The 12,842-nt window shown below is 44.8% G+C and overlaps 1 protein-coding gene across 3 annotated transcripts in view; it reads left to right on the top strand.

Moving 5' to 3' along the window:
- SEPTIN10 (septin 10) overlaps nucleotides 1-12,842 on the top strand; it is a 55,765-nt gene that overhangs the window by 31,533 nt on the left and 11,390 nt on the right. For 2 of the 3 annotated variants that reach the window (XM_081253702.1, XM_081253701.1), the window contains 4 exons: nucleotides 931-1,117; nucleotides 4,886-5,047; nucleotides 6,847-6,943; nucleotides 8,063-8,231. In XM_081253702.1, the coding sequence (XP_081109828.1) occupies nucleotides 931-1,117; nucleotides 4,886-5,047; nucleotides 6,847-6,943; nucleotides 8,063-8,231 (615 nt within the window). The remainder of the gene's footprint in view (nucleotides 1-930; nucleotides 1,118-4,885; nucleotides 5,048-6,846; nucleotides 6,944-8,062; nucleotides 8,232-12,842) is intronic. The other variant, XM_081253703.1, reaches the window with a different exon arrangement.

The raw sequence follows: 12,842 nt of genomic DNA, 5'->3' as shown, positions 1-12,842 counted from the left end.
TCGAGGACTGGCAGGGCCAGGCGTTCCACTGAATGCACATTTATTAGTACCTCAGCTGCACCGTTACTGCTCCATTTGGGGGCTACAGGTATAAGTGTAAAGGTGTCCAGGGAATTTGATAGAGGATCCGTTTGCTGCTTTTTTCACTTGGAAGCCCAGATTTGCCTGATGAGAATAGTTACGCATAGAAAGTTGAGGTCCACAGACAGTGATTTAGCATACCGAAATGAAGCAGGCCGTTCACAGACTATTGTCTGCAGTGCACCGTGCTGTGAGCTGCACCCTGAAGGGTGAACAGCCGGGAACAGCTGTGGGGGCAGGCGCGCCAGGCGGGAGGAGGGTCCAGGCAAGGACTCGCGTGTCGGCTGCGACGGGCTTTCCCTTGCTTGTAAGTAAATGAGAATAAAGTCATGCCTGCGTCACCAGTTAGGCGCTTCCACATGGGCGTGCCCTTCCTCCTTACTATGTTAATGCTTTCCACGCCTCACAGTCCGATTTCAGAAGCAGGGAGTCATGGAATTTGACTTAAGTATCTTTTAAGTTGTTGATACTCATGCCTTCTCTCAGCAGAATAATATGCCATGTCCAGTTTGGTTGCAATTAGACGCCTAACCTCCTTCAGCAGCCTGGCAAGTGTGGGAAGCCGTGCCAGAAGGGCTCCAGCGTGTGAATGAGTGTGAGAGGGAATTAGTGTATGTTCAGTGTTGTTTCTATAAAATGGTTTAACGCACAGGTTGTTCTGATAGTTTCAAAGTACTGCCTTTGTACCTGCACGTTTGCACATTGTTTTATTACTTAAGTTGTCTGTTTAGCATAGATAGCAACTGTTCACTGGTGAAAATACAGATCTCAAACTTTAGATTTATGCATATACCTTATTAAGGTATCATGAATATATTGTATTAAATATTTAAATAATTGTTTTTTCAGCTACCAACCCATTGTTGACTACATCGACGCTCAGTTTGAGGCCTACCTCCAAGAAGAGCTGAAAATCAAACGCTCCCTCTTTAACTACCACGACTCTCGCATCCACGTGTGCCTCTACTTCATCTCCCCGACAGGCCACTCTCTGAAGACACTGGATCTCTTGACCATGAAGAGCCTGGACAGCAGGGTGGGTTTGGAAAAGGACCAACCATCGTGCTTCAGTTCATTTTAATAGTTCCAAGTTCATTCACTTGGAACTATTAAAATATCTTTATGATATGTACATATGTCATAACTCTTATTCTGTGCATTTTAAAAACATTTGATAATTTTCAGTTTTAGGATATTTTCCAGAGAAATTCAGTTTGGGAGATGAGATGCAAAGAAAAGGCATTAACATAAAATTTTAGTCCTTTTTTAGTGATTAAATTGCATGCCAGAATATGGGTATTCATTTTCATTTAACTATAGAATTTACTTGACACTAACTTTACTGTATGACACTATTAAGTTAGAAGCAGCTCACTGATGAAGATCAAGGTCTGAAGTCTCACCACATATTACAGTAAATTACATTTTTATTTCAACCATATCCAGAAAACCTATTTTTGAATTTCTGAGCCAGTGAGCTATGTATAAATTCAGGGAGCTGTAAAAAATAGTATCCACAAATTAACTCACTTCAGATTTTTTTAATTTGTTTAAAAGATAGTTAAAGACTAGTGTCTTATACTAAAAAAGTCTCCAGGGTTCTCCTGTGACCTCTGATGGTGTGAGGAACGCAGCTCCGTTAACCTGGCTGAGCATTTCGTGAGCTAGGACTGGGAAAGCAAGGGCATCTGGCCACTGCTGCTTTCTAGTACGGAAGTCGGTGTGGAAGGCACACGGGCCAGCGGGTGCAGCGTCGGTGCAGAGACGGGCTGGCTTCTGACCAGCACCGCAGTCCCCAGGCTGTGACGGGCCTGGAGGAAGCTCATGTAAGAGTCTGTTTACCTGATCGGATGTTCTAACCATTTAGCCGGTTGTTTTCCTAGTTGAGTCTGATACAGGAAACCCATCTTATTCAACGGACATAAACGCAAGAGCGCACAGCTCTGTCTCAGGCTGCGCTTGTCTGGTGGCGGCAGAGGTGCCTGCAGTACTCGCTCTGCCACCTAATCGCCCCTTGTTCCTGGCAGGTTTCTACCCTCCGAGCGTCCGTCTCCCTGCCTCTCAAACCAGAACCAGGAGAGTATCTACCTCGAAGGCAGGTGTGAGGGTGGACTAAATCGACAGTGTGTCCTGTTCTTACTACAGGGCTCCGCGGCTCCCTCCACATGGAGAGTTACCTCCTGTGCGGGTGGTGCCACGTCCCCCTCCGCCAGGGCCACTGTCATGGCTGGGCCGGCCCTCTTGGTTCTTAGGGTCCCAGGATGCACATCAGCAACAAGCCTCAGGGGACTCCGAGGAGCAAGGGTTGTCCCTGCGGGTCCTGAGGGCACACAGCACACTCAAGGCCACACGGTGGGGTGAGAATCGGGGGGAGGGAGGGAGGGGTCGTGAACCTGGGCTCAGCCTCTATCAGGGTCTGAGGGTGAGGCATCTGGGGTTTCACAGGTTCCCCCTTTGGTGGTGACTTTAAAGCACTAGCGTGCGAATTGGGGCTGGCAAGGGAGAGGCAGGTCGCTCCAGGCTCAGCCATCTAGGCTTTCTGAAAGGGGCTCCTCCAGGCAGGGCTGCCCGGTTCCTTACCTGATGGTAGCCAGTTGCTATGTCCGCAGCTGCAGTGGGTTTATTCAAATGGATGTCTTTGAAATAGATGCCTCAGCAAAGGTCAGTTTCAGGTGCATATGCTACAGTGAAAAAGCTTAATGTCAGGTATGTACACTGGCCTGCTTCTGCTATTAATAGTGGAATCAATTAGAAGTTACTAACTTGGCATAATTTATTGAATATCTATGTATCAATATTATATGATACCAAAATCAAGAACTTGGCATCAAATTTTTATATACTTTGACTAATTTATCTTCAAAGCTGTTTACCCACAATTGCTGAAAAGTTTATTTCATGGATAGTTGGAAAAATCTTTACCTCCTTTGGAACGTATTTAAGACCAATAAATCCAAATGTGCACAGTATATCAGTGTGAAATTGGAGGAGAAAAATACATTTAAGAATAGAAAAGGAATTATGATATTTAGTTTTCACTTTCATTCTGAAAATTACATTGATAGCTCACTCTCTTGACACACATGACTACTTAGCCTGAAGTCTTTCACTAAAAACAAACTAATAACCCAAAAAACCTATAAACCCCTGAATTTGTGGAGATATCACTCTTTGGTGGGGACATTAATTATACAGAACTAGCGTCGCAGGTCATTTGGTCTTCAGGACCCCACATCTCTTCCTCTTGGGCCAGTGACAGGACTTTTAAATAATGCTGAGAAAGGGGGACTTCCCTGGTGGCACAGTGGTTAAGAATCCACCTGCCAATGCAGGGGACACGGGTTCGATCCCTGATATGGGAAGATCCCACATGCCACGGAGCAACTAAGCCCGTATGCTACAACTACGGAGCCTGCGTTCTAGAGCCCCGCGAGCCACAGCTGCTGAGCCCATGTGCCACAACTACTGAAGCTCATGCGCCTAGAGCCTGTGCTCTGCAACAAGAGAAGCCACCGCAATGAGAAGCCCGTGCACCGCAACGAAGAGCAGCCCCCGCTCGGTGCAACTAGAGAAAGCCTGCGTGCAGCAACGAAGACCCAACGCAGCCAAAAATAAAATAAAATAATTTAAAAAAATAATGCTGAGAAAGTTATTCCTTTGAGTCGTGAATGTTTTTAGTTGGTATTCGTAAAATCTCCTTCTTTCAACATCTGGGTAGGAGTCTGACAATAGGGTGCAGGTCAGATGAAGTCATTGGGAAAAGGGACCTGCTTAAATGAGAGGCAGAAGGAGGCCCTTGGCCTGTTCCGTAGGTCTGCTGAGATCAGTCACCCTGATTACTTAGTGCTTCGAGTATTAAGAAATAAAAAATTCTTAATGAATTATGCAGCTGATTTCAGCTCACGGCTTACATTTTATTTATTTTGTGTATCATGGAATTGTCGGAGACTGAGAGAAGAAAATGTGAGATTTCTAAACCTGAATTCAGATGAAAGATGAACTTTATAAGAGCTGTGCTTTATTTATGTATGTATATATGGATGGATGGATGGGTGGATGGCTGCGTTGGATCTTAGTTGCTGCCCGCAGGCTTTCTCTAGTTGCGGCGAGTGGGGGCTACTCTTCGTTGCGGTGCGCGGGCTTCTCATTGTGGTGGCTTCTCTTGTTGCAGAGCACAGGCTGTAGGCACATGGGCTTCAGTAGTTGTGGCACGTGGGCTCAGTAATTGTGGCTTGAGGGCTCTATAGCGCAGGCTCAGTAGTTGTGGCGCACGGGCTTAGGTGCTCCGCGGCATGTGGGATCTTCCCGGACCAGGGCTTGAACCCGTGTCCTCTGCATTGGCAGGCGGATTCTTAACCACTGTTGTCACCAGGGAAGTGCCAGAGCTCTGCTTTTTAAAAGCAGTTGTCGTAAGGCCAGCATTTGTAGGAGTGGTTGTATACGAGTATCTGGTAAAAATGAAGCCAATGATTCTACGTCAGGAGTCGGCAAGCTTTTCCTGTGAAGGGCCAGGTAGTAAATACTTCAGGCTTCGCAGGTCATGGGCCTCTGATACAACTACTCACTTCTGCTATTATAGAATGAAAGTGGCCACAGGAAATATGTAATGTGTAATGAATGGGCCTAGCTGTGTTCCAGTAACTCTTTATTTATGTAAACAGGCAGTGAGTGGACTGTAGTTTGCCTGTCCTCTGATCTAGGTCAAGGAAATTTGTCAGGGACTGAGTGGTTTTGAATGCAAAAACTTCAGGATTAAAAAATAAATCCTCAATCATGAGATTTTGTTTCTCTTTATTCTTAATAGGTGAACATTATACCAGTGATTGCCAAAGCAGATACAATTTCTAAAACTGAATTACAGAAGTTTAAGATCAAGCTCATGAGTGAATTGGTCAGCAATGGTGTTCAGATATACCAGTTCCCAACAGATGATGAAACTATTGCTAAAATCAATTCTTCAATGAATGTAAGCTTTTAACTGAATATTATTTGTTTTACATATGAAAAAAGTGATTTATAAGTAAGTAACACTGCTACTAATGTATTTTCACCTCTTCCAAAACAAGGTGAATTTTGAAAGAGTCCAGTATAGGGAAATGTTTTATTTTCTAGAGTTGGAAAAGTATAATGAGAATATATTTTTGAGCATTTTTCTTTCCTCCCTACTTTCACCTAAATGAAGTGATACATCTGTGAGACCGGGATTCATCTTTTGTGGAACCATATTTAATTGCCTTAGAAAGATTCCTTTCTGTCCTGTCTTTAAGAACATGAGAAGACGTTATGGCCTCCCTCAGAATGCTTTAGGATCTTAAAATCTTTAAGGAGAGCTTTCTAATCTGGTTCTGAAGCTCATTCTCCCTTACAGGGTCACAGGTACATATGAAATATTCACATAACTTTTTTATATTTTAATATAGAATATATTTAGTATATTTTAATTATACATAACTTAATATGATTGAGGATGACTAAGTTCTTTGTGCTACTTGAGGGAGGCTACCAAATTTCTTAAATACTTGGTTATATTTTGACGGATCATGGGTTTTGGAGTCAGACTTTACCATGTGTTCTTGTGGGAATTATTAACCTCCCTGAGACTGTTAACTTATCTATGAAATTGGGTTAATAATACCTGTCTTAAGGGTTGTTGTGAGGATACAGCTTTTTTTACTGCCTGACACCGTGACATTCAGTACCTGTTTGTTCCATTTCTCTCCTTTTGCTTTTCTGATTTTTTCATACTTTGTTCATATAGAAAGCTGACTAATGTAAAGGAAGTGATATTAATTCCCGTGGGTTAAACTGTCTTTGTATCTACTTTTGTTTTTTGTGCCCACCTGGAATAAGTTTTCAGAGGGGTGCAATTAAGAAACTAAATATTGTCAGTTATTAAATATTAAACATAATACTGTTTACATTAGACTTTTTCCCTACATTAATCCTCAGCTTCAGACAGGACAGTCTACTCACTGCCATTAAATCCGGCTACTGTATCTTTGTTCAGAGTCTTCTCCTTACTCTGCTAGCTCTTCCTATTCCGCTCGATCCGTCTCCAGTTTGGGTTGTCTTCCTGCCCAAAGAGACCTCTCCCTCCTCTAAATTTCTGTAACATTTGTATTTAGCATTAGTTTGGGACTTAAATATTATTTTATATTAGTGTTATATATGTAGATATACACTATATATATATACACTTTGGTTCCATGGGGGGGGGGGGGGGGGGGGGTGTGTGTGTGTGTGTGTGTGTGTGTGTGTGTGTGTGTGTGTGTGTGTGTGTGTGTGTGTGTGTGTGTGTGTGTGTGTGTGTGTGTGTGTGTGTGTGTGTGTGTGTGTGTGTGTGTGTGTGTGTGTGTGTGTGTGTGTGTGTGTGTGTGTGTGTGTGTGTGTGTGTGTGTGTGTGTGTGTGTGTGTGTGTGTGTGTGTGTGTGATTTCCTCAACGTTATCTTTGTCTTTTAGGACCAAGATAATAATGAGGGAAATGATACTTGTGAGGGAAATGAATTCTGTTTTTGTATTCTGGCAGCAAAACAGGAATACGTGTGGGGCCTGCTCAGTAAATAATTCTCTCTCTAGGGCCTGAAGATGACTCTGTAGAACAGTTGGCATACACGTGAACAGCTGTGAACACATGTTCACAGGGCACGTTTTAAAAGCTGAGGCACAGCAGGTCATTTGGCTTTAACACATTTGTTATTTAGTAAATTTTCTCTTCTCTGTTTTGACTGGTATGAGATGTGATTGATGTCCTGGCTCCTTTCCAGGGACACCTGCCGTTTGCTGTGGTAGGAAGTATGGATGAGGTGAAGGTTGGAAATAAGATGGTCAGAGCTCGCCAGTACCCTTGGGGCATCGTACAAGGTAAAGGGGATGAACGAGGATACGTGCGCTACCTGACAGCCTGAAAGCTGCATTTAATGCGTTCTAGGAGGTGATGCTGATTTGGGGTTATGATTGGCTGTCAGAAGGGTTGGCTCTGTTCTGTTTTAGCCACGTCTGCAGAGGCCAGGCACGGCCTCCCTACTTCCTGTCTTAGATCACGTTACCTGCCCAGGTGCACCAGGATGTTCAGAAGGCGGGAAGCACTGGTCGGGTACTTTGAACAGAATTTGAGTGTAAATAGTATTGTTTAAACATAGTATGTAAACTAAGTACTAGATAATTCTGTGACACAATAAACCACTTTGTAAATTTATATATTTTTACTCATCAAAGTATTGCCAACTATTTCCCAAACCAGTAAGCCAACTAAAAATTTTTAGCATTTATCTGTCTCTACAATGAGTAAGTTATTAGCACTGTCTGGCTCATTCATTCATGATGCCAACTAATGGGGAATGGATTACCCCTGCTGGTACTGGTTTCCCAGTGCTGCTTTTTTAAAATTGACACATTTTGTAATTAGTGGAAAATATTGACAAAACTTAACATTTTTAATGTATAGAAAATATAAAGGTAATAATTGTACTTAAAACTATTGGTCACAGTAACATATGTGACTCAGAATCACAAATGTGGCATTGTGTGACAAGAATTTGATGTTTACAGCAGGCACAGATGGTTTTCTCGAGTGTGCAGTTTACCACCTTGAAGTTTTAGTGAAAAAATATTACATACTCTTTTCAGGCGGTATGTGAAATGTCCTGAGGATGGTTTATAAACTGCTAACAAAATGCTAGTGAAATGATTGGAGCATACGGTACAGAATAGAATGTATTTCTTTCCTATTTCCTGTTTGTCCTTGGCTACTAAATTTAAGCAAACCTCTATTAATCAATATCACCTATAGTTCGGTGTGTGTAATACAGGAATTGCTTCCTTGGTTACTTGTATGAAACAACTGTAGCTGTTAATCAGACTGATCATTTTGCTGTTTGGGTTATTTCAAACATGTTTTCATTGACTCGTCCATTCAACAAATACTAATTATATGTCAGGATTAAAAATCGGTGTTGCTGTTTTCTGTTTTCCCGCTATTAGTGGAAAATGAAAGCCACTGCGACTCTGTCAAGCTCCGGGAGATGCTCATCTGTACGAACATGGAGGATCTGCGAGACGAGACGCACACGAGGCATTATGAGCTGTACCGGCGCCGCAAGCTGGAGGAGATGGGCCTCACCGACACGGGCCCCGAGAACAAGCCGCTCAGGTGAGCAGCCAGGGAGGGAGGTGGGTGGGCCTCTCTGTCTGCCCAGGGTGACGGAGAGTCTCCCACATCGTGAGGTAGTGCCACCTGCTACGATTAATGACTCTGCTTTCCATGCTGCTCTCGGAGGTCTTGTCCTTATCCGACTCAGGGAGTTTGAGTAGAAGGGAGGACATAGGGCCGAAGCCCAGGACTTCAGCATCTGGTGAAGTGAGTAACCAAAGGAAAAGTCTCTCATGATTTGGTTTTATTTTTGTATTTATGTGAAGAAGGTGAAAGAGTATTGATTATTATTTTAAAAACCTGGACTATGAATCATATTAAATAAACTACAAAGCTGTTGTTTTTTTATCCTGATGAAAGTTTTGGAATGACCAAACTTAGGAAAATATCTTGTAAAGGAAGCATGAAAGTTCTTGTCGGGAGTCAGAGATAAGACTGAAAATATTACCATAAAGTTACAGGAATCATAACTTGCTCAGTGGTTAGAGTGTGAAGCGTTGTGATAAACTTGCTTGGTAGTTTTATATGCTGCTACCTTCCCGAGGTGTTTGTTTCTTTGTTTGTTTTCATTAAATTATGTAAAGGTGGAACTCTAATCCTTAAGAGACTAAATCAGATTTGTTTTGATGTCACATTCCCAAACGATTTTGCTCGGGACCAACGCTGTTCTGAATCTGTTACGGGACCAAGGGTTCCTCTGCGTTTCACTACTGACGTTCCAGTCGTTCCCTGGGGTCCGCGTCTGCACCAAACACAACAGGAGGGGGGAGCGCTGGGTCCAGCTGCCACTGCACGTGACCTTCAGGAAGGTTTAATAATAGATGAGGCTCAACTTTAAAGTTTTTCCATTCTACAGATGAATGAGCGTTTTAGCTCTGGTAGCGTAATAAATTAAGAATTCTATATACTTCACCCTCCTCACCAATTTTGGGCATGCTGTGCTTCTAGTTATGGGCCAGCTCTGGTAAAGCGATGATTTTCTCTGCTGAAGAGAAAGCATCTAGCATTGGCTTCCCTTTGTGTTTCCCAGGAGGCTTCACTTCTTGCTCTTTCAAGTCTGTGGGTGGTGAGGGGTCCCCACGTGCCTGAAGGAGACGCGGATCCTGAGTGACAGCGGGCGGGGCAGCCTTGCGTGCTGGAGGAGAGGGATTCAGGTGCCTGGTGGATCAGTCATCAGTCACCTGTGGAGAACTCAGAAATGCAGGTTCGCAGTTTCCGGGTATGGAGCCGAAGAATCACATTTAAATGAAAATGCCCACTCAGCCCTTCAGCAGACACTTCCTGCTGGTCACTGGCCAAGTGTGCACCGTGGGTGCAGAGAGGAAGATGCTCTTGCCCTGTGTGGTGAACAGGGGCTGGGGGAGTGAGGAGGCCCAGGCAGGAGGCTGCTGTGGGCATCCAAGTAGGAGCAGACCGAGGCCTGTGCTGGCGTGGCAGTGGTGGAGGTGGTAAGAAGCATGGTCACCACATGGGACTGGAAGGTGATGTCAACGGGACTCTCTGATGGTCTGGATATGGGTGTAAAGGAAAGAGAAATCCAGGGTGGTGGCTCCAGTTACTGTTTTCCACCTGAGAAACTGGGTGAACGGTGGTGATGTTTATTGTTATGAGCAAGACTGGGGAAGGGGTAGATTTCCTGGTGGGTAGTTGAGGAGTTTGGGACATGTTACATTTAAGTTGATTATTAAATACTCAGGTGAAGACTTAGAGTAGGTTATTTCATAAATGAATCTGGAGCCTGGGGAGAAGTGAAGGCTGAGATGATACTTTGGAGTCAACAGTGAATAATACTGCATCTAGTGTTTGCAGTGCTCTAGGCTAAGTGCTGGTGAGGTAATACTGAATGAGACTATATAGTCCTGGCTGTCATGGGGTTTACATTCTCACGGGGAGGGAGGCCAAAACCAAACAACTAACTGCACAACGAATTATGGTTGTGAAATGTGCACGAAAGGAGAGGTGGTGTATCATGGGGGGAGGGCTAGAAAATTAGGGAAGATTTCCTTGAGGCACTTATTGTTCTGAGCTTTTACTACCTGGGGAAAACAGAGGAGACATATGCAGAGACCTGGAAGGCAGAGAGAGAAAGCCATCTTTAAGTCTCTTCAGGAAGATCGGGGGAGCAGGGCAGCCTGGTGGGGATTTGGTCTTTGTCCTCAGGGAAAGGCACAAAGTTTGAAGCAGTGATACCGATACCGTATGTGCACTTAAAAGATCACTCTTGGCTGCAGTGTGAGGGAGGGGTCAGAGGGTGTGCAGAGGTGCTGAGGAGCTAAGTGCCAGCAGCAAGAACAGAACTGGATGTGTTTGAGAGACATCTAGAAGATAAAAGTGAAAGAACTTAGTGACTGTTCAGATATAATGAGGTAAAGGAGCAGAAGATGCCAAAAGAAGACTTCTGCTGGCCTGGATCAGTGGTTTCTTCAGCTCGGCAGGTAGTTGTACCCTCATGAGGTAGTGTCTCTGGAGGAGCACTGGCTGTTCTGTGGGGCAGGATGGAGATCACTAGCTCAGTTGGGACCTGGGGACTTAGAGTTTCTTCTGAAACATCCAAGTGACAGTGTCACATAGGCACTTTGGCTGTTTATCTGGAGCTCAGAGGAGAGAGGAGAGGGCTGGGCCAAAGGGATGAACTTCAGAGTCCCAGGCACTAAGAGGTGGTTAGCTGAACACTGCGTATGGGTGAGATGCCCGGAGAGAGAAGTACATTTGCAAAGAAAGGTGCCATGGAAACAGCCTTGAGTCCGTTGAATGTGTGTCAGCAGGAGAGGCAGACAGAAGCGGTTGAGAAGCCTAGGGTAGAGGAAGGAGGAAACCAGCAGGGTCATGTCTCGGAAGCCAAGCGAAGAAGGTCTCAAGAAGGAAGGGAGAGGGGGCCGTGTTGAAGGCGAGAGGGTTTTGCTGTGGAAGTACAGCAGCGTGATACAGTCCAGTTGCTCCCTTGACCGTTCTTTGACAATAAGGAGGAACACGCCACCTGAGTCAAAAAGGACAGCACAGGCCAGGGCTTGCAGATTTGAAGGGAGAAAACCAGTTTCATTCATGAACAAACCATTTCCAGCCTTCCTTCCAGGAAGGGGGATGTCCAGCGGGCCCAGCTTAGGACATGTGCCCGTGTTCTGGCTGGGTGGGTGTGAGCCTGACTGCCTGTCCCACCAGAATGCATCCCGTGGGAAGAAGTAGCTCTCCAAAGGTAACCAGAATAATAATACAACAGGAGAGAGAGATGGTGGGCGGGCACTCAGAACAGCCGTCTTTTTAGCATTTCTTCAGTTTGGGGAGCGTCTGCCCACTGGACAGGTGAAGAATAGAAAACTGGGAAAGGAGGCTCTTCAGTGGAGGCCAGGTTACAGAGTGGGCAGGAGCAGTGGCTGCAGGTTGCTTGCAGAGGACAAGCAAGAAGGCCGGGGGCTTGAGCTCAGTGTGAGGGAGGCCCTGCCCACTTGCCCAGGACCTGGTGGTCCTGTGCTCTTCCCAGGCCTGCAGTCCTGACGAGATGGGATTCCTTGGGTCAGGCGCAGCAAAATCTCTCTCCTCTTGGTGCTTTCTCATTTGTGAATAAATTATTTGATAAAATTCCTGTAGTTCTTTATAGCCTGAGGTCTAGGAAGGTTTCACCAGTGTGGTTTTAAGAACTTGTATTCTGTTTTCTTAGGAATCTTCCCATTTAATTTGGCATGTGTACAACAGCAGTCACTATAATTTGGTTGGCATGTAAAATCTGTCCCTCAGTATTGTATCCATCAATAAGAACAGTTAAGTTACATGAGCCTGTTAGGCTGCGCCCTGCTCTTTATGGCCTGGCCTTTCTCTCTGCAGCCCCGCAGTGTCTCCATCTCTGTTTCACTTGAATGGTTGTGCTGAGTTATGGTTTGTGTCCCCATGTACCCACACCGATCTCATGCTTGTCATGAGGTCCAGGGGGTTGGCATTATGTGTACCCCTGTAGTCTTAATTAACTGATGTTTAATTATGTAAACTACAGGAAACATGCTTTTATAAACCTCAAATCCCCAAGTTATTTTAGATGAACAGAACTAGTCTCGTTTACCATCAGTGAAGTGCTCTGGGCCTTAAGAGTCTGGAAGGGAGATTTGTGTGGTATTTTTAGAGTTTCTTAAGTGTTTGGCATAATTTTGTGTGTCATAAATTTTGTGTCTTTCTGCACTTGGTCTGTGGTGGACCCTCATCAGGCCTGTGAGAGCTGCACCTGGAGCTCAAGGAGGTCCTGAGTGAGGGGGACGCAGCGGTTTTCCTGATGGGCATGAGCAATCAAGGATGCATTTTCTTCCTCTTTCGTTTTCAGCTCTGCCTTCAATCAGTGATGTTTGCAACTAGGGTCGGATGCTGCATTAAATATCGCGGCAGCAGGAGAGCTCTTTTTCATTCTCAGATCCATGGCAGTCAACAGTGCTTGTATTAGTTTCACAGCCACTCCTTGCAGGCCCTCTCAGAGCTTCATTACCACCTTTCGAAAGACAGCGCGGTCTCTTTCCTTGCAGTTGGCTCTGTAAGTTTACCTGTCACAGTGGGCGTGTGTGATGGATGCAGAACACACGGCAGCAGTGTCTCCTCTTTACCTCTTGCTGAGGCATCACTGTAGGCGGGTTT

Source organism: Mesoplodon bidens (assembly GCF_964165515.1).
Source record: "Mesoplodon bidens genome assembly, chromosome: 14".
Classification (NCBI taxonomy): domain Eukaryota; kingdom Metazoa; phylum Chordata; class Mammalia; order Artiodactyla; family Ziphiidae; genus Mesoplodon; species Mesoplodon bidens.
Note: the sequence above shows the minus strand (reverse complement) of the source record. Positions and strands in the feature narration are given on the sequence as shown.